Below are 26,906 nucleotides of genomic sequence, written 5' to 3'. Positions count from 1 at the left end.
ATTTCACACTCTCTTCTGAAGAAGCATGAGTGAAGGACCACAGTTGCCGTGGAAGCAAAATCTCAGAACGAATGACCAGATTCTTCTAGTAGCTGCCTGTTTTTGCCAAGACTATCTGCTGATAGCCCTAAACCCAGGCAGCTGACTGCAATGCCTGTTAATATGTGAAAGACTAGTAACGTTTTGCTGTTTCCATTCTCTCCCTATAAGAATTGAATGTGGAACAGGTGTGGGCAGGGAAGCAGAAAAGTCCCTTGGGGAGTTATAAATTAGCCTGGTCCTGGGTTGAGTTCATGGGCGTCTCTGAGGAACCCCATTCCTTCAAAAGGCATTCCAAGTAGCTGAAGGGAATCTAACAGGAACCAAACAGTCTGCAGTGTGTCTACATTCTAAGAAAGAATGCCAGAAATTTCAGACTCAGATTGAAATCTTTGTCATAGTTTTCTTTTCTTGTGATCCAATTTCCTCTTAATCAAGAGGGATTTTGTCTCTGCATTGTCGGACCACAGTTAACATTTTCAGATGCTGTTGAACTCTAAAAACACATCTGACAGATTTCTAGATTGAGTAGTAAATCGTCTCCCCAATTGTCTTAATCCTGGGAGGTAAATGACCTACAGGATGGAAAACTGACATCAACATATTTTTTTTAAATAAATTGTCTCACAATCAGAAGTAATTAAAGTTCGTACCTTTTTATGGTCTTAAGGCAGCAGTTTTCAATCAGTGTGGTTAACTACATGTCAAGATTGGAGGAAAGTATACAGTTAAAAAAATCTATAGAACTGTTGTATGAAGAAAAAATTCTATTTGTCTTACTTTATTACTCAGTGTTGAGCCCTGAGCATTTTTACCTGGTTTAGGACACTTAATAGATGGTTATTTTCCTGTCCAAGTGCCCTATCTATCCAGTCCTTTTTTAAAAACTATATTTCAGGTCTTTGTTCTGAGAATTGAAAAAATGGTTTTTCTGCATGAACTTGAAGTTCTGCTAAGGAAGGTTGTGTTATTCAAAAGTTCAGATAGGGGTTGCTTCTGATAGCATTCCCTTATTTTGTCTTTAAATAGTCTGCTTTAACAAAACATTTGAAAAGATTTCTTGTAATAATCTCTGAAGTTCAGTGTGTGTGTAGGTCTCAATTTAAAGATTTTTTAAAAAAATAATTGGACCAAAATTTTGACTATCGTCTTGTGTATTAGTAGGATTTGTCTATAAAATAATTCAAACGTGGGACTAAAACACCAGGCCCTTGTCTCCCCCCTTATCTGGGCCTCAATTTTCTCATCTGGTAAATGGAGGTTGGATGAAGTGACTTCTAAAGTCTGTATTGAATAGAGCTGAAGACAAAAAGAAAACGGCAACTTAGGACCCTTGATGAGTGGAGTGAAAAGAGGCACATGCCCTACATCAGACATCTGGGTGTGAGTCTCAGATATTATTCGCTATAGGAAGTTATGTGTCACTGTATTCAGCTATAAAATGGGGACTAACTAAGAGCTATACTGAAAGCTGTTGAGGTTTCAATGGAAACAAGCCTATGATGTTCCCAGCACAACTTGTGCATGTATTTTATGCTCCTATAAATGGTAGGACCATATTTTAAGGTCAGGAAAAACCTAAGGCTGAGCACATGATCGGATCTAGTAATTTCCACTCTGGCACTTGGAGAAGAAAGGGCGTGATCCTATCACTGTCTTTTACCAACAGAGATGTCCCTCTGCTCTGATGAAACTGGAGCTGTCAGGGTTTAAAAAAAGCACACCATCACAGGGAAGGCACTGCATCTTGGCAAGAAGTGCTTAACATAGTTTCCACCGTGACCAAATTCTCTTCCCACCCCACGTCCCACTTCTATTTAAATCCCAGGCCCTCCACCGGCCCACACTCATTTTAGCCAGTGCCCAGGCTAGCAGCAGAGAAGAGAAAGGTAGCATGGCTCCGGGGGAAAAGGAAAGGGAGGAGGGGCCAGCCAAGAGTGCCCTCCGGAAGGTACGCACAGCCACCCTGGTTATCAGCTTGGCCCGAGGCTGGCAGCAGTGGGCCAATGAGAACAGCATCAGGCAGGCCCAGGAGCCCACAGGCTGGATGCCAGGAGGGACCCAGAACCCACCCCAAGCTTCTGGACCAGTGATCCATCCCACCACCCACCGGAAAGCTCAGAGTGCCCCAAAGTCTTCCTCCCCAAAGCCAGAGGGACACGGAGATGGACCAAGCTCAGAGGAAGCCACCGAGGTGTCTCAGATCAGAAGGAAAGAGGTGACCAAAACAGTCGTCAGCAAGGCTTACGAGAGAGGAGGGGATGTGGGCCACCTCAGCCACAGATACGAGAAGGATGGGGACACGCCTGAAGCTGGGCAGCCAGAGAGTGAAATGGACAGAATCCTCCGCGGCCATGGCTCCCCGACACGGAGGAGAAAATGTGCCAGCCTGGTATCTGAGCTGATCGAAGGCTGGAAAGAGATGGGACAGGAGGAACGGGAAGGGCCCAAGTGCAGGAGCAGCAGCGTAGACACAGAGGACAGCGGCTACGGAGGGGAGACGGAGGGGAGGCTGGAGCTGGATGGAGAGCGGGTGGCCACTGCCAGAATCAAACGCCCCTTGCCCTTCCCGTAAGTGAACGCATCTCCCAACTCCTTATCCCGCTCCTGAGCCCCAAGCAGCTGCGGGAATCCCAGAGAGCAGGGAAGGACCACCAAAGTCAGAGTGAGAATCTCACAGCTCGGGCAGGCAGCGAGGTCTGGGGAAAGGCACGCCCCTGGGCTAAGAGGGCAGGACCAAGCTCAGCTATGGACCTTTGGGCCAAGGGCCTGCACTATTTGGTTTCTCCTTTCTGTTTTGAACACTCCAGGTTTAGCCACAACAAATCTGAAGCCACCGGAGAGGGGTATCTGCTTTGGGAAAAATTTTTAAGTCAATTCCATAATGAGTAACAAATTGGCTTATTTTTCTGCAGAGACAAGTATTTACTGGTAGACTGAGTGGAGAAACCTTTCCCTTGTCCAAAATCAGTCTACAATATTTTCAAGAGACACATCTACCCAAATAGTGCCCCTGGAACACGGATTTCTGTGAGCCTGTATACAGGTGGGAAGCTGCTGTCTGACGTCAAAGCAGGCTCTGAAGTCAGACAGACCCAAGTTCAGATTCCAGCTCTGCCCTGATTATAGTTAACAATACTGTATTATGCACTTGAAAGTTGCTAAGAGAATATCTCTTAAATGTTCTCACCACACAAAAAACCGGCTTATTCTTCTAAACCCATTTCCTCCTTTGTAAAACAATGGCAACAGTAACCTTTTGGAATAAATTCTGTTGTATTGGGAGGAGATGAGAATTTAGCACAGTGCCTGCACATAAGCTCACTATATGAAAGTTATTACTCCTCATATAGATTTTATTATTTAGCAATTTTTCAAACCTTCAGAAAATTTTGTTCTGCTTATAAACAAAGATAGAAATGCTATAAAAGCTAGGTAATTAAAATATCACAATCCGAAAACAACTAAATGCACACACGCGCGCACACACACACACACACACTGACTCAAACTGATACTTTAGTCTGACAAGAAACGCATGTTTTGTTCCAAGACAGTAGCTGCCTCCACATAACAGAAAGTCAGGATTTCTCATTCAACAACCACAGGATGTCAGAATATAGGAAAAGTCTCAGATGTGGCGAATAATTATAAACCGACTCCTGGGAACGGTTAGATGTGTAGGTGTGTTTTTCAACTTTTATGATATAATCAGAAAGTAAAGAACAAAACTAGTTACCTTATTTGACGAAAAGCTGTCAGTTTGTGACTTTAAAGATGTTTTGAAAGAATTAGCACTATTATATTGAAAGCTTTCAAGAAAAATGAAATGGCAAACGTAGATAATCATAATTCCGCGTGCATCTAGTGCGTGCTGTGGGCATTTTACGTGCTTTGTCCTTAGAACTCTCACAATGAGGTAGGTAATATCCCGTTTTAGGGATGAGAGCACTGAAACTCAGAGGGAAATTTCACTCAGCAAGTTAGTGACCTGAGATGTGTATGCCTGTCTCTAAATGTAATGCTTTGGAACCAGACATGATGCTACTTCTCATGCAGCACCTTGAGGATGCACTCAGAGATCTAGATTTGTGCTCTATTTACATTCACATAGGAATTCATAATCAGAAATCACTATTCTACCAGACCATATGGAACCATAGTCTAAGTTTTGGCCTTGTGAATTTTGGGGGGGGGGGCGTGTGCTACAAAACAAAACAATAGAACCGAATAAACCCAACGGAATAAAGACTAAGGGTGGCACAATGACGATCTTACTGTCAGCATGTTTTGAATTGGCCAGAGGTAGGGAGGTGACAGTTAGGACCAATCTCCAACGCATGTACTCTTCTTTGGCACTCGTCTAAGTATTTATTCATTTAATCCTCAAAACATTCTCATGGGGTAGGCACAGTCATTATCTTCATTGGATAGATGGGAACATAAGACAAAGAAGTATTAGGGAATTTGTATAAGATTGTACAGCCCATGGGGTTTGAACCCAGGCACTCTGGATCCAGAGCCCACCCTCTTGACCACTACTCAAACTGTCTCACCTGGAAGTGAGAACTTCCATACCGGACCCTTCTGTTGGTTCCTCCAAACAGACATGTACATGGACACCTTCTTAGTGTGATAGAGAGATACCTTTGAATGAGAGACAGATTTGAAACATGGTCACTCTGGCAAATCCTAAGTTTCTTTGTACTCATCTAAAAAAAATAGATGTGATAATCCATAGAGTTATTTTGGTATTAATTATGTAAAGCAATGGACCCAGGAAAGCTACTTAATAAGTTGTACTCATTATAATGCAAGGGGCCAGCCCTGGTGATCCCAACACTATGAGATGCTAGGAGATTGGCTCTCAGGGTTTGGGGAGGAGAATGGGAATGAAATCCCTTCCTTCCTTCTTTGGTTCCTTTCCCTTAGTCTTAGAATACGTAGGGTACCAGAATGTTGTACACAGCAACAGCAGCTCTGAATGTCAGCAGTAATCCTAGCTATGCTCAGGAAGCTTCAGCAGAAGCCCAATGGGACTTTTTACCTGATGGGACTCTCACATACTGCTTGAGAAATGAATGTGGCATTATTGAGGAGGCCTATGGGAAAGGGGGTTTTGTTCATTTATTTTTAATTCTAAGCACCATTCTTTCCCCATATCCACTAACAGGGAGAAAATTATGTGTCACGAATATTTAAGCAGAAAAAAAGTTTTCTTGGTGGTTAAGATGTTCTATGGATAACAGAGACAAGTCAGGTTTGGTAGAAAGTAGAAATATTCTTCACCAGTAGAGTTTTACTACCTGGGGCTTTACCATGAAAATGATTTCTATTTTATGCTTTATTTTTTAAATATTCAGTCTTTTGATTGTATAGCTATGTGACTTGTTTGGTCCAGCTCCTTTAGACAAAGGAAATTTTATCTCCCATACAGTAATGATGCAATATTGAAATGACAATCACTCATCCATTCTCTCCTCCAAGTTCTGTTTAGCAAAAATACTAATGGTTGAGCGTTTTATAGAAAAGGGAACTGAGCGAGGAGATGTATACAAGTCATAGAGCTAGTAAGTGATGACACTGGGAAGGCTGATGCCAGGGCTTGCATTCTTAACCACTGTGTTAGACTGATTCTCTGAGGACAGAGTGGACTCAAGAAATCAAATGGAGATCAAAGCATCAGCTTAATTAGTGGAATCCCAATAACTCCCACACTGTAGTGTTTTGGTACAACTATATTGAAGATATTTGCTAGAAATGAAGGGGAAAGTATGGCTTTCTAATATTTGCCCTCAATTCTCGAGCTTGGAACCCTTTCCATGGACTCTGAGGACAGTTGCCAATCTGCAAGGAGAAGCACAGGCTTGGCTCCCAAACCTGGCTGATAACAGAAAGGAGAGCACAGTTTTGAATTCAGTCACCCTGCTTCTGAAAAGTGTGACCCTGTAGATATCAATCTCCCATTAACCAAATTGGCTATACTTCCTGTGGTGAAGGGCAAGCAAACCAGTGGACAGAGGAGCAGATTCTCCCCAGAACTACCCTGAGAAGTTGGAAAGGGTGGCAGAAGTTCTTCAGTTTACTGACAGAGAAGTGTTCTAGCCTAAGGTATGGATGTGGTGCTAGTCTTTGAATATCGCTTTGCTTCTGTAAATGTGTAAGAGATTGTCTTTCTAAAGCTCAATCTAAACTATTATTCACATTTTTACTTGAAATTTAGAAAAACAGGAAAAGCTGATATATTAAGTCTTACACTCATTGATCAGGAGGATACTCAAGGTATAAGACTTTCTAATCCTGATTTAAACCTGAAACTCCATACTTTTTAAAAACTGGAAATACTAAGACAATATAGAACGTTTATAAGATAGTGAAAATTAAATACTCATTAAGATATATTTTCTTCTAGTACTTCTTTAAAACAACCTTGTCTATTTTCTAATTCTTGCTAATAGGATCAATTCTTTTGCTTTCCTTTTCTCTTATTACTGGAAATTACAGTTTGACCATAAAACAAATGGAAATTAAGATTTAGTAGGTGCTTTTTTAGATGTTTCTCTTCTTCAAACAGTTATTACCTCACCAACCCCAACCCTTATCCCAAATGACATAGAATGTCAACACTCAGGGAATTTAAGTTCCTAATTAAAATTAGAAGAAAAAATACTACATCAATGAATGAGAGACCCATATAACATACAGTTTAAACAAATTACCTCTGGATGATAATTTGAATATTTTTCTGCTTCTTGTAAATTTTAAAATCAATACAGTTGATGCAAAACAACATGGGTTTGAACTGTGTGGGTCCACTTATAAGCAGATTTTTCAAATAAATGCTTGCAACACTATTACACAATCCATGGTTGGTTGAATCTATGGAGGTGGAACCATGGATACAGTATAAGTGTAGAGTTATACTCGGATTTTCAAGTGCTTGAAAGATCAGAACCCCTCCCCCACCATTGTTCCCTTGAACAAGAAGATGAGGATCCTGTAGTACTGTAGTATTTACTATAAAAAAAAAAAAATCCATGTATAAGTGGACCCGCGCAGTTCAAGCCTGTGTTGTTCAAGCGTCAACTATAATACCAGCATGAAAGAGAATTTTGAAAAAGAAAAAAAAAATCAACTGTCACCTAGATACCAACATAATTATTTTCAATTGTGCACATGCTCTTGATTTCTTCAGCCTGGTGTGTACACAATTTTACATGGTTAGAATTGTACCATATATACTCAAATTTGGTTCACTCTGATGATTTTCATGAATGTCTTTTAGTGGTTATTCGTCATTCTTTTTTCATTATTGAATATTCAATGAGTACCTAAAAGACTGTCTGGCACACAGCAGTTGTCATAAGTACTTTACTAGAGGATGGAAGGAATGTCAAAGTGCCCAGAAGCTCCTTAAAGGGAGGATGTATTATGTTTTATACTATAGGACAGAACCACAGGTGGTGCTCAGGAGACAAAAAGTATGAGTTAATAAATCGTGCTATTCTTTTCACTTTCTTCTGAGATGTTTCAAGTCGCTTCTCCAGCAAGATGTTCCAGCCTTGGGCTTGTTTTTGAAGACTATGTCTGCCATGGATTGCCATCATTCCAAGGGCACTAGGTGCTTCCTCTCCTTTGGTCATGAGATCAAGCAGCCCATAATCTGAGCAGCTGAACAGGGACAGTCTATGGAGATGCAGATGAAGACGAGGACCAGCAGGGTTGAGGGAAATGCATTCCACTTCAGGGCAGTGTAGCTCTTAGCACTTTTCCATACATGTATGATTTTTTTAAGTTGTGATAATTGTGTAAACAGTTTTTGTATGCTGCTTTTTCCCAATTAACTTTGTCATATACTTTTGTCCATGTCATTACAAAGAAGAGCAGTGTTATATTCAGCAATGTACTCCTAGTTTGAATTCTACTGCAACAGTGAAACAATGCAGCAAGTGTAGGACACAAACCACGGGAATTAGTGAAAGGTCGCCATCTAGTGGATGGCCTTCCTCTTCGAAGAAAACAATGCTCAGGCAAGTATGCTTGCCTCTCTACCCAGTGTTAGCCTCCTGCATCTGAATGACCAGACTGCAGGAAGTGAGTCTGGATAGCGAGGAAGACTCACATCTGACCCGTTCCTGGGTTTTGAACAGCAAATTGTGAGAGTTCAGATAGCAGGGGCCGCTGAGTTCGGGCATGCCATTGCCATAAGCAAATCCAACCCTGCTCTACATCTCCCACTTCCAACGCTTCCACACATGAAGCCACTCGGAGCTGGGGAGAAGGATGGGTGAGGCACTTGTACAGATGAGGAATACAAATTTCTGACTTTTAGGTAGTCCAAGAGTTCATGCTTTACTCATGAAGGCAAAGAGACCTCGAAAAAAGGTCTAGGAGATTGGAGATACAGAAATGACAGGAAAGTCTGTTAAAGACAAATTTTGCCATTTTAAAATGAGATCTGCACCCTCATGACATTATTGGTCTACACTTTCCAATGCTGGTTTTTGTTTTGTTTTAATAAGAAATGCATTCCAAACTGCAAAGGCAGACACACACATTTGAGACACAGCTCATCCACATATTAGACACTGTCCTGGCAGGCTGAGTGGCATCATGACACAGAGGGAAGAGCACTGACTCTGCCTGAGACAGTCTGGGTTTGAATCCTGCCTCTTCCGCTGGGTTAGGGCAGCATTTCACAGAAGTTATACACAGGCTCTGGAGCCGGATTAACTTTGGTACAAGTCACAGACCCATCACTTAACAGCTTTGTGACTTTAAGCAAAGTTACTTAACCCCTCTGGCCTCAGTTTCCTCATCTGGGAAGTGAGATTAACAGTACCTATCTCATGAAATGGTTGTGGAAATATTAGTAGAAAGTGTTTAGAAGAATGCCAGCACACTGTGTTCAATAAATGTTACTATTGCTAGCTGGTGTTTCCTATATATATAGCTTGATTTTTCAAAATTTGTGGTACATCATAGATACCAGTATAGATATGCTTCATTAAAGATCCATGTATAGGGACTTCCCTGGTGGTCCAGTGCTTAAGACTCCGCACTTCCACTGCAGGGGGCACGGGTTCCATCCCAAGTCGGGGAAAGAAGATCCGCATGCTGTGCAGGGGGCCAAAAAAAAAAATATCCACATATAAAAATCTATACTTGAGTAAATATTACAGAGTATGTGTGCCGATACAAGGCTTACTTTGGGCAAATAACTGTTTCTTGATGTCCTGTGTAAAGTGTATTCCCTTAATACACTCATTCAAGTCCAGTTCTAAATGTTACTAATATGCAACTTTAAGATACACATATTTGGGGCTTCCCTGGTGGCGCAGTGGTTGAGAATCTGCCTGCTAATGCAGGGGACACGGGTTCGAGCCCTGGTCTGGGAGGATCCCACATGCCGCGGAGCAACTAGGCCCGTGAACCACAACTACTGAGCCTGCGCGTCTGGAGCCTGTGCTCCGCAACAAGAGAGACCACAACAGTGAGAGGCCCGCGCACCGCGATGAAGAGTGGCCCCTGCTTGCCACAACTAGAGAAAGCCCTCGCACAGAAACAAAGACCCAACACAGCAAAAATAAATAAATAAACTCTTACCTCCAACATCTTCTTTAAAAAAAAAAAGATACACATATTTGCATTACATTTGTGTAAGGAAGCTTTTTTCTTGAAATAGTTTAATATGATTATTTTATAGAGCTTAAAACATTACTGTTATTTAGAGAGAAAATAATCTAGGAGATACCTCAAACTAAGAACAATGGTGGCCTTGTATATGATTTTTCTTCTTTTATCTCTTACTTTTTTGAATTGTTCATATTTCTTTCATAATGAAACAATTATAGTTACATTAAGATGCATATGTACAAGAAGTACAGACAGAAAGCAACACTTGGGTGTTAAAATATCAATATTTTGATTCTTCATCCTCTCTCTCTCTTTTAGGGCAAATAGAGTCACAGAGAAACTCAACTGCAAAGCCCAGCAAAAATACAGCCAAGTGGGCAACCTGACAGAAAGATGGCAACACTGGGCTGATGAACACAGACAATCTCAGAAGCTCAATCCTTTCAGTGAAGAGTTTGATTATGAGTTGGCCATGTCCACCTGCCTGCACAAAGGAGATGAAGGCTACGGCCGTCCCAAGGAAGGAACCAAAACTGCCGAAAGGGCCAAGAGAGCCGAGGAGCACATCTACAGAGAAATCATGGACATGTGCTTCATCATCCGAACGATGGCTCACCACAGACGGAACGGCAAGATCCAGGTTACTTTTGGAGATCTCTTTGACAGATACGTTCGTATTTCAGATAAAGTTGTGGGCATTCTCCTGCGTGCCAGGAAGCATGGACTGGTTGACTTCGAAGGAGAGATGTTATGGCAAGGCCGGGATGACCATGTTGTGATTACTCTACTGAGTGAACCTTCAACTGCACAAGCCAAACTTGACCCACTCTTGTCTTAATGCTAAATGTGAATGTAGCGGAAAGTAAAATGCAAACTGCTCTGTAATAAGTTGGTAAATATTAAACAATTTTTACATGATTGACTTTTTTGGCACTCTATTTAAGCACACACAAAGCATTTCAGAAAGGACATCGAGGACTATTCGTATATAATAGTACAAATATTTGAAATTCCATTTACCCTTCTAGGCAAAAATGTTTGGCTATTCTTTGCACAACTACTATAAATCTTTAAATAAACAATTATATCTAAGAAAAATGCTGACTTCAGGGAAATATCAGCAAAACATATTACAATGTGTCATTGTTCAGGAAAAAAAAGTTCCAGCAAGTTTGGCAAAGCTAAATTTAAAATTTTCTAGGAAGCTTGACTTTGTACCATTATTTTTATCCCTTAAAAAACAAGCACACAAAATAAGCACACAAATAAAAAGTTGTATTCAAATAAGATGCTGGAATTTCTCTGTGGACTTTGAATTTAATAGGTTTCCAACAGAAATTAGCCACCCTTCTCTGATGTGATTTGCACAAATCACATAAAAAGACATTGCTGGTGGTCTTAGAGCCAACAGAGAAGGCGATTTTGTTCACTTGCTCTATGAAAGCAGAGCAAAGGTAAGACATTTAGATTTACCTGCCATTGCATGACTTCTTGGGGAAGTTTTATTTTTTCTCAAAACCTTAGTGAGTCATGCTGTTTGAAGTAGAAATACAGAAAATGCTACAATGAATTGGAATGTTGAGTGTAGAAGAATCTGATAGAATCATGGGTAGATCAGAAACAGACTTGAGACATTTTAATTTACTTCATGCTGTAACAAATTTTTTGAAATATCTGAAAGTCCTAAAGCAGCAATATTAGTCCTGCCAAAGTGAAAAAAGTATAGCTTAATGATGACAAATTTATTTGGCACTAATCTGTTACTTGTCAATTGTTCTCAATTAGATTTAATGTGCCTTGTATAATTTTAAAAACAAACTGAATAAAAATTGTGAGATTACAATTCTTACAGAATTCAATGGAAGTTACTAAATGATATTATAGCACTTCGGTGTTAGATACAGAAATTAATGTCAAAGCATAATACCTCAAAGTAATAGACACTCATAATTGTCAGGCATTAGGTTTAATATAAAGTATGGATTAAACTACTGTAAGAGTTATCCTTGTTTTCATGTACGATTCTCTTTCAAACTGAAAGTTCCAAAAACCTTCTTAAAGAAGGTTTATACATTTTTGTTTCCATAATAGATTTGTTAAATTACAAATTAATGACTAATATTTCTAAGTAGGATTTCATATAAGATGTATACTTTTATCACAACAGTGAAACCTATGTCAAAACTTAAAAACATGGCACAAGAATAAAAGATACTTTCTTGTACTTTATGTTCTTGTTTTTATATTACTGTTTTGAAGTTATATTCCACAATGCCACTTTCTGGTGTTTGAAATACAAAATTATAGAGTGCAACTCGGGCTACTTCTAGAATCGGTGGAATATTTAGACAGAGAGTGCATATCCAACTCTGGACAGTAACAGTTTATGCAAGCATCGATGCAGCTCATTCAAAGTTCAGTTTGTCTGAATGTGAGGATGGAATTTAAAAGTCTTCTTCTCAGAGAGCTTACATTAACACTCTTCTGAATAAGGTGTGACTCTAACATCAGAAAGTTTTCTTAGAGGAAAATGCCTGCTATATGACAGATTTTTATCTTAAAAAAACTCCATGACAGGAAAAATCCATGGTTGAAAACCTTAAGGCTTTTAGACAAAAAAGGATGAGTAGAACTCAGGCGGCAAACATGTTAATGAAAGTCCTCATGTTTTCAGTCACCAAATAACATATGAAATAATTATATATAAAGTAAATATACTATCAATAGCACTTTACTTTTGGCAATTCTAAATTCCTAGTAATGGATAAGTGTACAGTTGGTTTCCAAATCTTCAGGATTTTTCAAAACTTTCAATCAGATGTTTAAAGAGCTTGGGGTTACTGAAAGGTACATTTTTGTTTTTTTAACCTTTTCTGTATGGACCTCCAAATGTTTGATGCCTTTTAATTTCTTTAACTTGAAGTTTTATGACTTCCTGATTCCCAAGTTCACCTTCTTATCACTTTGCCCACTTACATCAACAGGACGGAAGTCAGCACTCGGACTTTCTTTCTCGCCAACACTGTGTTGGAAAATGAGGCTGCAACTATATTTTTACTTCTGCTTTTACTTTCCCTTCCCCAACTCAAGTTCCTTTTTTTTTTAAAATGAATTTTTATTTTTAATATATATATTTTAAAATAAATTTATTTATTTACTTTTGGCTGCGTTGGGTCTTCGTTGCTGTACGCGGGCTTTCTCTAGCTGTGGCGAGCAGGGGCTACTCTTTGTTGTGGTGTGTGGGCTTCTCATTGCGGTGGCTTCTCTTGTTGAGGAGCACAGGCTCTAGGTGCACGGGCTTCAGTAGTTGTGGCACGCGGGCTCAGCAGTTGTGGCTTGTGGGCTCTAGAGCGCAGGCTCAGTAGTTGTGGTGCACGGCCTTAGTTGCTCTGCGGCATGTGGGATCTTCCCAGACCAGGGCTCGAACCCGTGTCCCCTGCATTGGCAGGCGGATTCTTAACCACTGCTCCACCAGTGAAGCCCCCCCAGCCTTTTTTTTAATACTACCAACAGATATATTAGGTACTGTTTCTCACACGATGTGGGAATAATTCTGTGTAAAGTAGAATTTCGTTTCAGTGGGAACTCATGCTAGAGAAAGTATCGCTGTACTTTATTGTCACTATTTTCAGGGATTACAGAAGCAGGGAACCATCTGGCCGACGTTAAAGTGGCCTCTTAATGCAGATGCCTCCTAGAATATACATTTTCATTCCCAGTACCGAGGATGTTTCTTGATACACAGTAAGAACACAATGTCTGCAGAAGTATTTAATTTATAAATGCGGCGTAGGACCTAACTTCGTGGCCTAGAGGTTTTCAGAGTGCTGTGGTTCAATATCATCCCAGCAAGGATTATCTCATGGCATTGTGTGCCCAGATTTGGGGGGCACCCATGTATCTAACAAAATCACATTGCATTTACTTTTTTTTTTTTTTTTTTTGCGGTATGCGGGCCTCTCACTGCTGTGGCCTCTCCCATTGTGGAGCACAGGCTCCAGACGCGCAGGCTCAGCGGCCATGGCTCACGGGCCTAGCCGCTCCACGGCATGTGGGATCTTCCCAGACCGGGGCACGAACCCGTGTCCCCTGCATCGGCAGGCGGACTCTCAACCACTGCGCCACCAGGGAAGCCCTGCATTTACTTTTTGACCAATAAATTCCAATCCCCAAATTTCCTTTTAAGATACAACTCAAACAATATGAAAATACATATGCATAACATAGTGTACTATTTTTAATTGTAAAATAATGCAATAACCTAATACATATAGGAAAATGGCCGAAAAAAGCATGGTACATACACATGGATGCAGCTCTGAAAAAAGTAAGGAAAAGGTTGCAGGGGAGATTAAGATGGCAGAGAGTAGGAGAATGCTGAGTTCACCTCACCCCAGGAACACATCAACAGTACAGCTTCACGTGGAGCAATTCTCACTGAAAACAAACTGGAGACTGGCAGAAAGGCTATTCTACAACAAAGGCTCTAAAGAAAGATTCACACAGAACCAGGTAGGAAGGGAGGAGAAGCTGTCAGATCAGGGCCTGCGCCCTGAGCAGGGAACACAAAGAGGAGGGGGATATATCACAAGCTCGGGGATCCTGCCTGGGGAGTGAGGGGCTCGAGACACATATTGGGCACCCCCAGACCTGGAGTCCGACACTGGGAAGATGAGCCCCTTTAGCTGGTTTGAAAACCAGTGCGCCTTACCAGAGGGCTGGCTGTAAGAACCAAGACTCTGCTAGTGAAGAGTGCTCACGTGCTTGATTACTTCCAGGAACAACCCAGAGGAAGCAGTAAATTAGACTCAGTAAAACAGGTGAATGGGTGAATGTATGGAGGGAGCAGGGCGATGGTCAGGAGAGGAGAAAGAAAGCAAACAGTTCTTTTTTAAACACTCTAGTACATATATTTTGGTAAACAAATATACACAATTACTGTTGGGTACATAGCAAGGAATGAAATTTGCCGGCCAAATTTAGCTTTAGTAGAATACCGCCAAAAAATGTTTTCCAAAGTTATTCCACTTCACATTCCTTTTTAAAATAGCACTTATTGGCTGTTTTAATACTTTTAGGAATTGCCAAAGTCTTCTGCCTTTTTCGTCTTTTGTTTGAGTCGGAGTCATTTGTATATTGTGTATAAGAGACCTTCATTAGATCTGTGTATTACAAGAACCTTCTACTCTGTTGGCTGCCTTTTCATTTTTAATGATGTCTTTTGATGAAAAGCTCTTAACATTTTAATGCAGTATAATTTACCATTTTTTTCCTTTATAGTTAGTGCTTTTCTGTCCAATGTATGTGTATCCTAAAGTCATGATGATATTCTCCTATATTTTTCAACTAAAAGCATTATTTTTTTACCTTTAACATTTAGATCTACAATCTGTAATTAATTTTTGTATGTGGTATGAGATAGGTCAAGATTTTTTGTTCCATACAGACATCCAATTAATCCAGCATCATTTATTGAAAAGACCATTCTCTCCACTAAGCAGCAGCAGCATCTTTTTAAAAAATCAGTCTGTTTCTAGACTCTTGACTTTAATCCATTCTTTTTGTATATCCTTTGACCAATACCACATTGTTTCAAACACCTTTTTAATAGATCCTGATTATCTAGTATTTAAGACCACAGCCTCATTCTTCACTGTTGCCTCAGCTGTTCTTTGCCTTTACATTTCCATATAAATTATAGACCAGCTTAATTTCCACAAATAAACCTGGCTGAGATTTTCCCTGCCAATACAGATTGATTTTAGAGAACTGACATCTTTCAATTTTGTCTTCGTATCATGAGCATGGTATATCCTTCCTACTTATGTCTATCTTTTTGTTACATATCCGATTTTTTCAATGGTATTGCAAAATGACAGTATTTTAAGCTTCATTTTCTAACTATTGGTTTAGAAAGAATAAAAAGAAGGGTTTTTACTCTTTTTTTAAATGTTGAACTTGTCTTTAGTGACCTTGGTAAATCAAATGATTTCAATAGTTTGATCTTTTTGGAATTTTCTATGTCCACGATTGTGTCCTATACAAATGACATTTAAAGTCTTTTCTTCCCAGTCCTTATGCCTTTTATCTTGCTTTATTGAACTGGTTGGAACTTCCAGGATAATGTTGAATAGAAGTGGTGAAAGCAGTTATTGTTACGTTTCCTATTTCTGGGAGGAAACTTTCAATAATTCACCATTAAAGATGATGCTTCCTGTACATTTTTCAAGGATATTTTTCTAACAGATTGAGGAAGATCCCTTCTTTTCTAATTTGCTAAGTTTTTATCATAAACAGCACTGAAATTGATCAAATGCTTCTTTTGCTTCTGTAGAGATGATCATGGATTTTTCTTCTTTAAATGTGGAAAACAATACCAATTTAAAAATAACTACTGTTTGCTTTCCTGGAATAAACTCAATTTGGTTGTAATATATTATTCTTTCATACATTGCTGAATTTGATTTGTGAATATTTTATATAGGATTTTGTATCTATGCTCATACCATGCTGTTCTGTAATTTTTTTGGTAAGGATTGTAAAGTTTTGGTATCAAGGTGGTGCTAGCCTCAATAACATAAGTTCTCCCTTTTCTCAGTACCCTGGAAGAGTTCATGTAAGACTGATACTTTATTTTTCCTTAAATACTTAAAAGGATTACCCAGTGGAAGCATACAGACCTGAGTTTTTTGTGGGAAGGATTTTTTTAATTAAGAGATTCAGTTTCTTTAATACAAAAATTTTATTTCTTCTTGGATTATTTTTTAATAAATTCTATTTTCCAAAACATTTTTCTGTTTCATTTACATTGTCAAGTTTATTGATGCAAAGTTCTTCACAATATCTTATCTCTTTAAGGTTCAATGGTTCCAGTGATGTCTCCGTTTAAATTCTTAACAGTGATTTATCTTTTTCTTAATCTTGCTGGAGGTTTACAATTTTATTATTCTCAGATTTTCTGTTCTGTATGCTTGTTTTAAATTTTATTGATTTTTGCTCACATCTTTATTTCGTTTTTCCTTCTATTTTCATTAGGTTAAATTTGTTACTGTTCTTCTAGCTGCTTGAGATGGAAGCTTACAGCCTTTTCTTCTGCCTGTCACTTAATATTACTATACCCCCAAAACCTATCTCAAGAATTCTCTTTTCACTCAGTCTATAATCTCCAAGGGCGTCTCATCCACAGGTTATGGCTTCAACATCTACCTATATGTTGTTGATTTAAAATTTTTTTTTATCTATCAGAACAGAATATTAATTCCCCCCTGCCCCCAATCTGTTCTCTAGTTTCTCATATTATACTATAATAAGTTCCACAACTAACCTAACTTCCCTATCTGCTGCTTGCTTCTACTCTTTGTACATCACCCATCTCGATGAATAATATATTCCTAACAAAAAAACCTGAGAGCTATCCTTAACTCCTTCTGACATCCAATTAATAACCATAACTTGTTAATCCTAATTCCTAAATCTGTTTCAAATCCATGCCTCCTTTCTTATCACTATTGCTACTATTCTCGTTCAGACCTCAACATTTTCGCTCTGGACTTTTCAACAGTCTTATTAGTGTCCTTGTCTCTAATTTGTTTCTCTACTAATCTACTTTTCACAGACATCTTTCTAAAGTGGAAATCTGATCATAACATTCTTGCACTCAAATTTTCTTAATCGCTCCTATGAGATTAAAAAAAATCTAAATTTTTTGACACTGCACAACAACAGAGCTCTTTATGAAATTAGTCTTACCTTGCTATGCACTCCCCACCAAGAAAGCCAGGGACATAATTTAAAAATAACAAATGACTTACATTTCCTCATGTGCCAAGTACCCAAGTACATCCCCATTTTTTAAACTGTGCTGTTCCCTCTGTTTGAATGCATCCTTCCATCACTATTACTATTACCACCACCACACCACCACCATAGCTCCTAGAACCATTTTTCACATATAAAAGACAGTAGTACATTTAATCAGACTTCTTAAATATAAAAATAACTTGATTATTCAATAAATCCAAACTCAAATTTATATTTATGTATTTAATTTTATTTGGTATACACCACTATGACCTTATTGTAATTGAAATCCAATACAGGATTTTTTTATGATTAGTCAACTCCACAAAGACAATAATACTTCTGTGGAAGACCAAAGGGGGAAAGAAACTGATATATTTATTTACAGTTCCCTATATTGTAAACATTTAATCTATACACTGGTAGTAACTTTTAATGAGAGCTTTACATAAACAAGGAAACGATGCCCTGTATTTCTATTCATATTCGGCAATAGCATATTAAATAGATTATCAGATTTTCTTTTTCATTAGCATTATGCTTTCTTTAGATAGTATCTAAACTTTCAAAAGATCTAAATATATCCAAGTACTATACAACTAAATCTACTTAAGCCAACATATTTGGCTTATAATTTCATTTTTAGAATAATTTAAAGTGCTATAAGCAACCTGGCAATCAACACTTTCTATAAGAACAAAACTACCTTTAAACATTAATTTACAAGATAATATACAATGTTTACCTGGAATAGCTGAAATTTCAGCACAAGGTCACTGTCACATGTATAACGGCAGGATTTTTTTGCATTACATGAAGCTTTGAAATTAACTGATGAATTATTGCCGCAATGGCTTATTACTGGTTTCCTACAAAAGAGGATAAGAACTACTGATATATTTTATCTTTTCTTTTTTTGAGGTCACTTGACAGTAAGTTTGCATATTCAACAAGTCTACTGAGTTACAATATTCTACTATAATCATTGCCCTTTTATAAGAGCAAATGCTAATGGTGATTAATAACATATACCACTCAAAAAAAATCACAAGGTTTTTTTTTTTTTCTTTTGAACAGGAACCTTATTTTCGGAGTTGGTGTGCAACAAGGCTAAAACAACAGAACTATAAAACAGTATACCTGACACAATATGTTGACGAAATATGCATCTGTCTCTTAGTTTTTGTAGTTATGATAATGCCCTGCTAAGCTACAAATATGTAAATAGTATATTTTCTTGCTTGATATATTAAATTCAGTAGAATCATCAAGTTCTCATTCTCCTCTGTCACTTTATAACTCTTTATCAGATAATTCAACGATGAAAGCATATGCCCAAACCCGCAGATCATGTGCACTGTGGTCTATTACAATCAGAATTTTCCTCAAATTTCATTTTTATTAAAATGAAATTGAGAATACAGGCAAAATAAATAAAGAGAATGTTGTACTGTGAATTAAAACTAGAACTCAGTGGTCTATGAAGTATGCATTGTTTTGGCATGTGTTTTTTCCTTTACAAGAATAACTAAGCGGAGCATGTCGAAAAGTCACCTGTGCCAACCTCACAGATACAGCAGTACCTGGTCTTCATTCCCTCAATATCCCAGGTTAGACTACTCTACTAAAACAATCAATATAGTTTAAAAAATAATAAACCAAAATAGGTTCAACAAAAGAGCACCATCCTATTAGGAGACTGAGAAAACATGGATTATAGATGAGGTGGTCACTATGATCAAAATGCTACCAAAATTCTGACAAAACCTAAGCTGTTACACTGCAGGGACCCACACCATGGTCTAACCCTAAAGACTTCTGGGACAGAAACATGATTTTAAAAATAAATTCCAAAATTATAGCTGTAAGAAATGGTGATATGAACTATTTTTAAAGCATGAGTTACATGTTACATTGTATTGCTTCTTGAACTTTCCAAACAACGCTTGTTTGTCCATGTCAGGTTTGGGCCATTATCCTGCTAAGAGAGAGAGCATTATATTCATTCAAAAGCCCAGATTTCAATGTCTTGGATAAAGAAGTCTTCCTTCTTAGAAAGTGTATGATTTCCAAATGTTTTACAAGAATGGCTTCTTCCATGGTAGAGATCTCCATCAAGCCACAGGGCAAATTCTCCCCTGTAATACATAGAAGAAAACAGTTCTAACAAAAATCTTTTAATACTTATGCCCTAAGTTGTAAAAGAATAATTGCAGAGGTTGTAAAATATTAATTTAATGAGACATTTCAATATTCAACAACTCTAAAAATTGTTTTCAAAACCATTCCCTACTCCTTTCCACACTAAGTGGCACAAGGCAACTTTGTTTTGTTCATATCCCATTATAAAATCACTTAACATATAGATCAAGGAGTAAGATGAACCCTCTAAAATTATAGAATTAGCTTTTGAGGCAGGTACTACTCTGTTATTCTTTGCCTGGTATTATGAATTTCTCTTTGCTGTTTGGTTTTAATATATTTAACATGAGTTTCTTAGAGACATGAAAACTCCCTATCATCTAAAATAAAATGTGTGGTTAATGTTAAGGGTTCACTCTCTTTTTCTTTTCTTTGCGGTATGCGGGCCTCTCACTGTTGTGGCCTCTCCCACTGCGGAGCACAGCCTCCGGAGGCGCAGGCTCAACGGCCATGGCTCACGGGCCAAGCCGCTCCGCGGCACGTGGGATCCTCCCGGACCAGGGCACGAACCCGTGTCCCCTGCATCGGCAGGCGGACTCTCAACCACTGCGCCACCAGGGAAGCCCAAGGGGTCAATCTCTAACTCACAGCTGAGGAAACTTTAGACTTGAGTTGTTCAAGGTCCCACATGTGATTTATGTTGAAGCTGGAATTTGAATGAGGTCTATCTGACTCCAAAGCCTATATTCAGTCCATCACATGATTTTGATTTCTTTGGGGCTCCTGTTTGGAATTCTGGAATATCAAGTCCTTATAGCTCCCATTTTCTGAGACTGTACTCACCTTCAAAGACTGTAAACTTGTCTTAATTTGTTATCAACTGACCCAATGGTGAGTTTAGCTGCTGGAATCACGTTGCATCATTAACACTAAGTTGCGGCAAATATCTAATGACATTGTGTACATTACTTTCAAAGACTAAAGGCACCCTTAATAGCTTGAAATTATAAGCCACTTGCTTGTGAGGCTTTCCTGGAGAGCTAACTGAATCACATGTAAGACCACCACTGGAGTAGGGATGAATGACTCTGCCTTCTCCCCAAACAAAAAAGGTGTAATTGGAACATATAAACATTATAAGCTAATTCCAACAACTAAAAATAACATGGTTTTTAGTTACCTGGTTATGTCCTTCAGAGAAGGCTATCATAACCATGGTTAATCTTTAATCACTGAAATCATGTCTTCCAAATACCTATCTATAGAGAAGTTGTAAGAGAATGTGCTAGAATCACTCAGGATGATGACTATTCAGGCAACAAGATTCTGTGACCTGAACGAATTATTATTATATATCCTGAAATGTGGGAAACAAATAACACTTCTATAAATTTAGGAATTATGTAGCATACATTATTCCGATCCTGAAGGACAGAGAGAAATAACAAAGGTAGGAAGTCGTGTTTGCTAAGGGCTAGTTGAGGAGTCTAGGCTAGGAGGCAGTAGAGCAAGCTACCCCCAAATACCATGAAGACTAAATGAAGTTGGACTACCAGAACAAAAAAACAAAGTTTCTCACAATGCTTGCTACGCCAAAAGAATCAAATCAAACTGCTGATTACTCGTACTGTTAAAAAAAAAGAAAACAAGCCCTGAAAATCGGGGGTGGGGGTGTCACTAACATTTTTAACAGGAAAACAGATTTCTATTGTCTAAAATATCAATCCAAATAGTCTCCAGGGTAGAATAACATGAAAAATTTTAGACCTTTTTTATAAATTGGGAGAAAGAACATATCACCATGGTTTTCTGAAAATTTGAGAAGTTCTAAGGGATTAGTGTATTTCTCTTTCAACTATCAAGAAGTCACTAGACTTTAAAAGAAGGGTTTTAATCAAAAGGGTTAATCAAAGGGGAATCAACTAAACAGCATTTTGAGATGAGTAGTAGTCTACCAAGAGTTTCAAATACTACACTCAAGCACCTTCTTGCAAATATTATACTTTCTTAGACATAATATATAAATTAGGATTCCAATGTCAAAACTTTCCAAAGATAGCTGATTTTATAAATAACACAAATGAATTTTTTTTTTTTTTTTTCCGGTACGCGGGCCTCTCACTGTTGTGGCCTCTCCCATTGTGGAGCACAGGCTCCGGACGCACAGGCTCAGCAGCCATGGCTCACGGGCCCAGCCATTCTGCGGCATGTGGGATCCTCCCGGACCGAGGCACGAACCCGTTTCCCCTGCATCGGTAGGCAGACTATCAACCACTGCGCCACCAGGGAAGCCCCACAAATGAATTTTTAAAGTTTCTTTCAAAATTTCACAGTCAAATGTTCAAGAGACTTACCCTCCACCACCAAAAGCTAGTGAATCCATGTCTCCTTTGATAAAAAACATATTATCTCCTGTCCACTTAAAGACCTACAAAAATGACAAAAGCTTTAAATATGTAGATGAAAATATCACTATGTGATTTTTTCTTTTCTGACTACAAGAGTTCAATGGTTAATGAGAAAAGTTAAAGAAAGTAGAAAATTAGTTAAAAACTGAGTAGATGTCATTAACTTTTATTTTAGCATCAAATATAAATGAACATTAATTTGATAATGTTTTAACATTTTGGTATAGGGCCAAGGTCTTTTCTTTGGGTATGAATTTGCCTATCATTATTCTCACAGAAGCCTATAGCACGTGTTTATGCTTTCCAGTTTCAATTTCTTTAAAGAGGAGTGAACATAAAAACACTTGAGACATTCAAGGGTAAAACTTTTAGATGTTAATATTCTTAAATGTTTTTAACCTTTCATGCAAGTTCTACCTAAACCTAATACAAATCAATTTATAGCACCTCACCTTTATAAAAATTTTCCAAAGTATTCATTACAGTTTTCAATAAAATACACTTTAGCACTCACTTTTTCATATACATATAACATTTGTTTAATTACATTATTAGTTACCAGGTAGAAACAGCATCATAAAAAAGGACTGGAAACAAGTATAACTGAAACTTCAAAAATCTGTAACAACTACAAGCTTCCAGGTAGCTGTAGGCATCAGTTGATATGTTTTATGGAAGGAATGGAAAGCACTAGTTAATCTGGTGAGCCACTTAAACCCAAATTTGTTAAGAGAGTTCATTCCTATTATGTTATCAAATCCTATTTTGTTCATTATAGAAACTGTTCCTGAAGACAATTTTTTAAAAAAACAACTGTGTTGATCCCTATTTTCAAGGTTATAATTTCATCTCTTAGGTACTGTCTGACATGCTGAACCTGACTGTACCAGAGACTCTGAGATTGCACTCAATGCTTTAAACAGTTACACATTCACTAAAATGCATGTATTAAATTTCAGATCTCATTGGCATTAGAATGTATCTAATTTTAGTCAAGTCACAATAAAGAAAATGAAATCAGGTAATCACTGTTGATTTAACCCCAAATAATTTGTTTTTAAAATTTTCAAGACTGACATCATTAAACTTAGTCATTAAAAGTTTCTAGAAATTTTACAAAGATAATTAATAAACAAAACAGTAATAATGATGTATACTCCTTACTGAGCCCATGATGTCTTTCTGGTACCACACCAAGTGTTACACATATATGATTCTCATTTAATTTTTAAACAACCTTGTTACATTTTATGATCCCCATTCTAACCACAGGAAAGTTGAAGCTCACAATGGTCAAAAAAGTGCTTGGTTATCATTTAGTAAAAGGCAGAGATTGAGAGTCAAATGCAAGTATGCAGGACTCCAAAGTGAATGTTCTATTCAAGATGACACCTCTTCACAAACTGAATATAACTGGAATAAGTGTTCTTACCTCAAATTGTGGACAGAATGTAAAAACAAAGGTCTCTCCAGTACCATAAAAGCCATCACTTACTTTAAATGGCTCAGACGCCAATGCACCAAAAACCTAAGGATAAAAAAGGCACGTTCAATGACATGACTATTAATTTGTTTCGGTAAGCACTGTCCCGTTATATATGTTTAAGTAAAATGCAAAAAGTTTAATCTAGCATAGTTTTGTCTACTTGTACTTAAGAAGTGAAACATGACCAGTTGTCACACAATTCATATTTTTGTCAGGTACAAAGCATATCAGTTTCTCAGTGGGAAAAAACCAGATTTTTCCTAGTTTTGAAATCTAAAAACATGTCTATTATAACAAAAAGATAATCTAAAAAAGTGGTAGCCACATTTCAGCATGACAATGTACACACAGTGAGGACAACATGCTGTTGTGGTACCGTAGCACTTACGACAGCAAAAACCCCTCAGTATGGGTAAACATTCTACTACTAAAAAGGTATGCCAGTTTCCTCTTCATTAGACAGTAAATTCCATGAGGACAGAACTTCAGTCTGAATTGTTTGGTCCTGTAATGCCTTGCTTTTACACAGTACACGACACACAGTAGATTCCCTAAAAAAAGGATGAATAAATGAACAAGAGGACTGGACAAGTCATTTCAATGTTGTGGGTCTAAGGTTCCAGATCACGAAATGGCAAAGTAGAGTTCGATGATCTCTACAGTCACTATCTCTCCTGACATTCTACTTCCAGACTCAATTTTTAAAATAGACTTTTCCTATTGTAAGGTGTGTATGTACATATATATATAATACAATCATACAGATCAATTTGGAATCATCACAAAGCAAAGTTCCATTCAACCTTCATGCAGACCTAGAAACAGGACATTACCAGCACCCCAGAAACTCTGTACCACCACCTCCACCTCCCAAAATGAAGCTACTAGGTCTGACAATAACAAAGATGTGTTTTGCCCATTTATGAACTTGCTGTTTCAGGAATAACCAAACTGTCTCTTCCTTATCTGGGACTTTGTTCTTGGTCTCATCCTCACACAATTATCTTTATTTATTTTATAAATTTTATTTATTTATTTTTAGCTATTTTTTTAAAAAACATCTTTATTGGAGTATAATTGCCTTACAATGGTGTGTTAGTTTCTGCTGTATAACAAATTGAATCAGCTATACATATACATATATCCCCGTATCTCCTCTCTCTTGCATCTCCCTCCCTCCCACCCTCCGTATCCCACACCTCTAGGTGGTCACAAAGCACCGAGCTGATCTCCCTGTGCTATGTGGCTGCTTCCCACTAGCTAGCTATTTTACATTTGGTAGTGTATATATGTCCATGCCACTCTCTCACTTCATCCCAGCCTACCCTTCCCCCTCCCCGTGTCCTCAAGTCCATTCTCTACATGTGCATCTTTATTCCTGTCCTGCCACTAGGTTCTTCAGAACCATTTTTTCTTCTTTTTTTTTTTTACATTCCGTATATATGTGTTAGCATATGGCATTTGTTTTTCTCTTTCTGATTTAGTTCACTCTGTACGACAGTCTCTACGTCCCTCCACCTCACTACAAATAACACAATTTTGTTTCTTTTTATGGCTGAGTAATATTCCATTGTATATATGTGCCACATCTTCTTTATCCATTCATCTGTCAATGGACACTCAGGTTGCTTCCAAGCCCTGGCTATTGTAAACAGAGCTGCAATGAACATTGTGGTACCTGTCTCTTGAGTTATGGTTTTCTCAGGGTATATGCCCAGTAGTGGGATTGCTGGGTTGTATGGTATCTCTATGTTTAGTTTTTTTAAGGAACCTCCATGTGGTTCTCCATAGTGGCTGTATCAATTTACATTCCCACCAACAGTGCAAGAGGGTTCCCTTTTCTCCACACCCTCTCCAGCAATTATTGTCTGTAGATTTTTTGATGATGGCCATTCTGACCGGTATGAGATGATACCTCACTGCAGATTTGCTTTGCATTTCTCTAATGATTAGCGATGTTGAGCAACCTTTCATGTGTTTGTTGGCAATCAGTATATCTTCTGTGGAGAAATGTCTGTTTAGGTCTTCTGCTCATTTTTGGATTGGGTTGTTTGTTTTTTGATATTGAGCTACATGAGCTGCCTGTATATTTTGGAGACTAAGCCTTTGTCAGTTGCTTCGTTTGCAAATATTTTCTCCCATTCTGAGGGCTGTCTTTTCATCTTATGGTTTCCTTTGCTGTGCAAAAGCTTTTAAGTTTCAATAGGTCTCATTTATTTGTGTTTTTATTTCCATTTCTCTAGGAGGTGGGTCAAAAAGGATCTTGCTGTGATTTATGTCATAGAGTGTTCTGCCTATGTTTTCCTCTAAGAGTTTTGTACTGTATGGCCTTACATTTAGGTCTGTAATCCAGTTTGAATTTATTTTTCTGTATGGTGTTAGGAAGTGTTCTAATTTCATACTTTTACATGTAGCTGTCCAGTTTCCCCAGCACCACTTATTGAAGAGGCTGTCTTTTCTCCATTGTATATTGTTGCCTCCTTTATCAAAGATAAGGTGGCCATGTGTGTGTGGGTTTATCTCTGGGCTTTCTATCCTGTTCCACTGATCTATATTTCTGTTTTTCTACCACTACCATACTGTCTTGATTACTGCAGCTTTGTAGTATAGTCTGAAGTCAGGGAGTCTGATTCCTCCAGCTCTGTTTTTCTTTCTCATGATTGCTTTGGGGGCTTCCCTGGTGGCGCAGTGGTTGAGAGTCTGCCTGCCGATGCAGGGGACACGGGTTCGTGCCCCGGTCCGGGAAGATCCCACATGCCGTGGAGCAGCTAGGCCCGTGAGCCATGGCTGCTGAGCCTGTGCGTCCGGAGCCTGTGCTCCGCAACGGGAGAGGCCACAACAGTGAGAGGCCCGCGTACCACAATAAAAAAAAAAAAAAAAAAAAGATTGCTTTGGCTATTAAGGGTGTTTTGTGTGTTTTGTGTTTCCATACAAATTGTGGAATTTTTAGTTCTAGTTCTGTGAAAAATGCCATTGGTAGTTTGATAGGGATTGCAATAGATCTGTAGATTGCTTTGGGTAGTACAGTCATTTTCACAATGTTGATTCTTCCAATCCAAGAACACAGTATATCTCTCCATCTGTTGGTATCATCTTTAATTTCTCTCATCAGCGTCTTACAGTGTTCTGCATACAGGTCTTTTATCTCTTTAGGTAGGTTTATTCCTAGGTATTTTATTCTTTTTGTTGCAATGGTAAATGGGAGTGTTTTCTTAATTTCTCTTTCAGATTTTTCATCATTAGTGTATAGGAACGCAAGAGATTTCTGTGCATTAATTTTGCATCCTGCTACTTTACCAAATTCATTGATTAGCTCTAGTAGTTTTCTGGTAGCATCTTCAGGATTCTCTATGTATAGTGTCATGTCATCTGCAAACAGTGACAGCTTTATTTCT

At 38.3% G+C, this 26,906-nt stretch overlaps 2 protein-coding genes across 9 annotated transcripts in view; one reads left to right on the top strand and one right to left on the bottom strand.

Annotated features, from left to right (window-relative positions):
• Positions 1–1,856: 1,856 nt before the first annotated feature.
• On the top strand, positions 1,857–10,513 carry ABRA (actin binding Rho activating protein; the record flags this gene model as incomplete). Its single annotated transcript, XM_082858453.1, has 2 exons — positions 1,857–2,610; positions 9,994–10,513. The coding sequence occupies exons 1-2, from the start codon at positions 1,934–1,936 to the stop codon at positions 10,511–10,513; spliced, it is 1,197 nt and encodes a 398-aa protein (XP_082714579.1). The 5' UTR covers positions 1,857–1,933.
• Positions 10,514–17,716: 7,203 nt separating this feature from the next.
• Positions 17,717–26,906, bottom strand: part of OXR1 (oxidation resistance 1) — a 459,041-nt gene continuing 449,851 nt past the window's right edge. For all 8 annotated transcript variants that reach the window (XM_082858879.1, XM_082858881.1, XM_082858883.1 and 5 more), the window contains 3 exons: positions 23,458–23,553; positions 21,972–22,045; positions 17,717–19,613 (listed from right to left, as the gene is read on the bottom strand). In XM_082858879.1, the coding sequence (XP_082715005.1) occupies positions 19,478–19,613; positions 21,972–22,045; positions 23,458–23,553 (306 nt within the window). In that variant the 3' untranslated portion in view covers positions 17,717–19,477. The remainder of the gene's footprint in view (positions 19,614–21,971; positions 22,046–23,457; positions 23,554–26,906) is intronic.

Source organism: Leucopleurus acutus, assembly GCF_964270905.1.
Source record: "Leucopleurus acutus genome assembly, chromosome: 17".
NCBI classification, from domain to species: Eukaryota; Metazoa; Chordata; class Mammalia; order Artiodactyla; family Delphinidae; genus Leucopleurus; species Leucopleurus acutus.
Note: the sequence above shows the minus strand (reverse complement) of the source record. Positions and strands in the feature narration are given on the sequence as shown.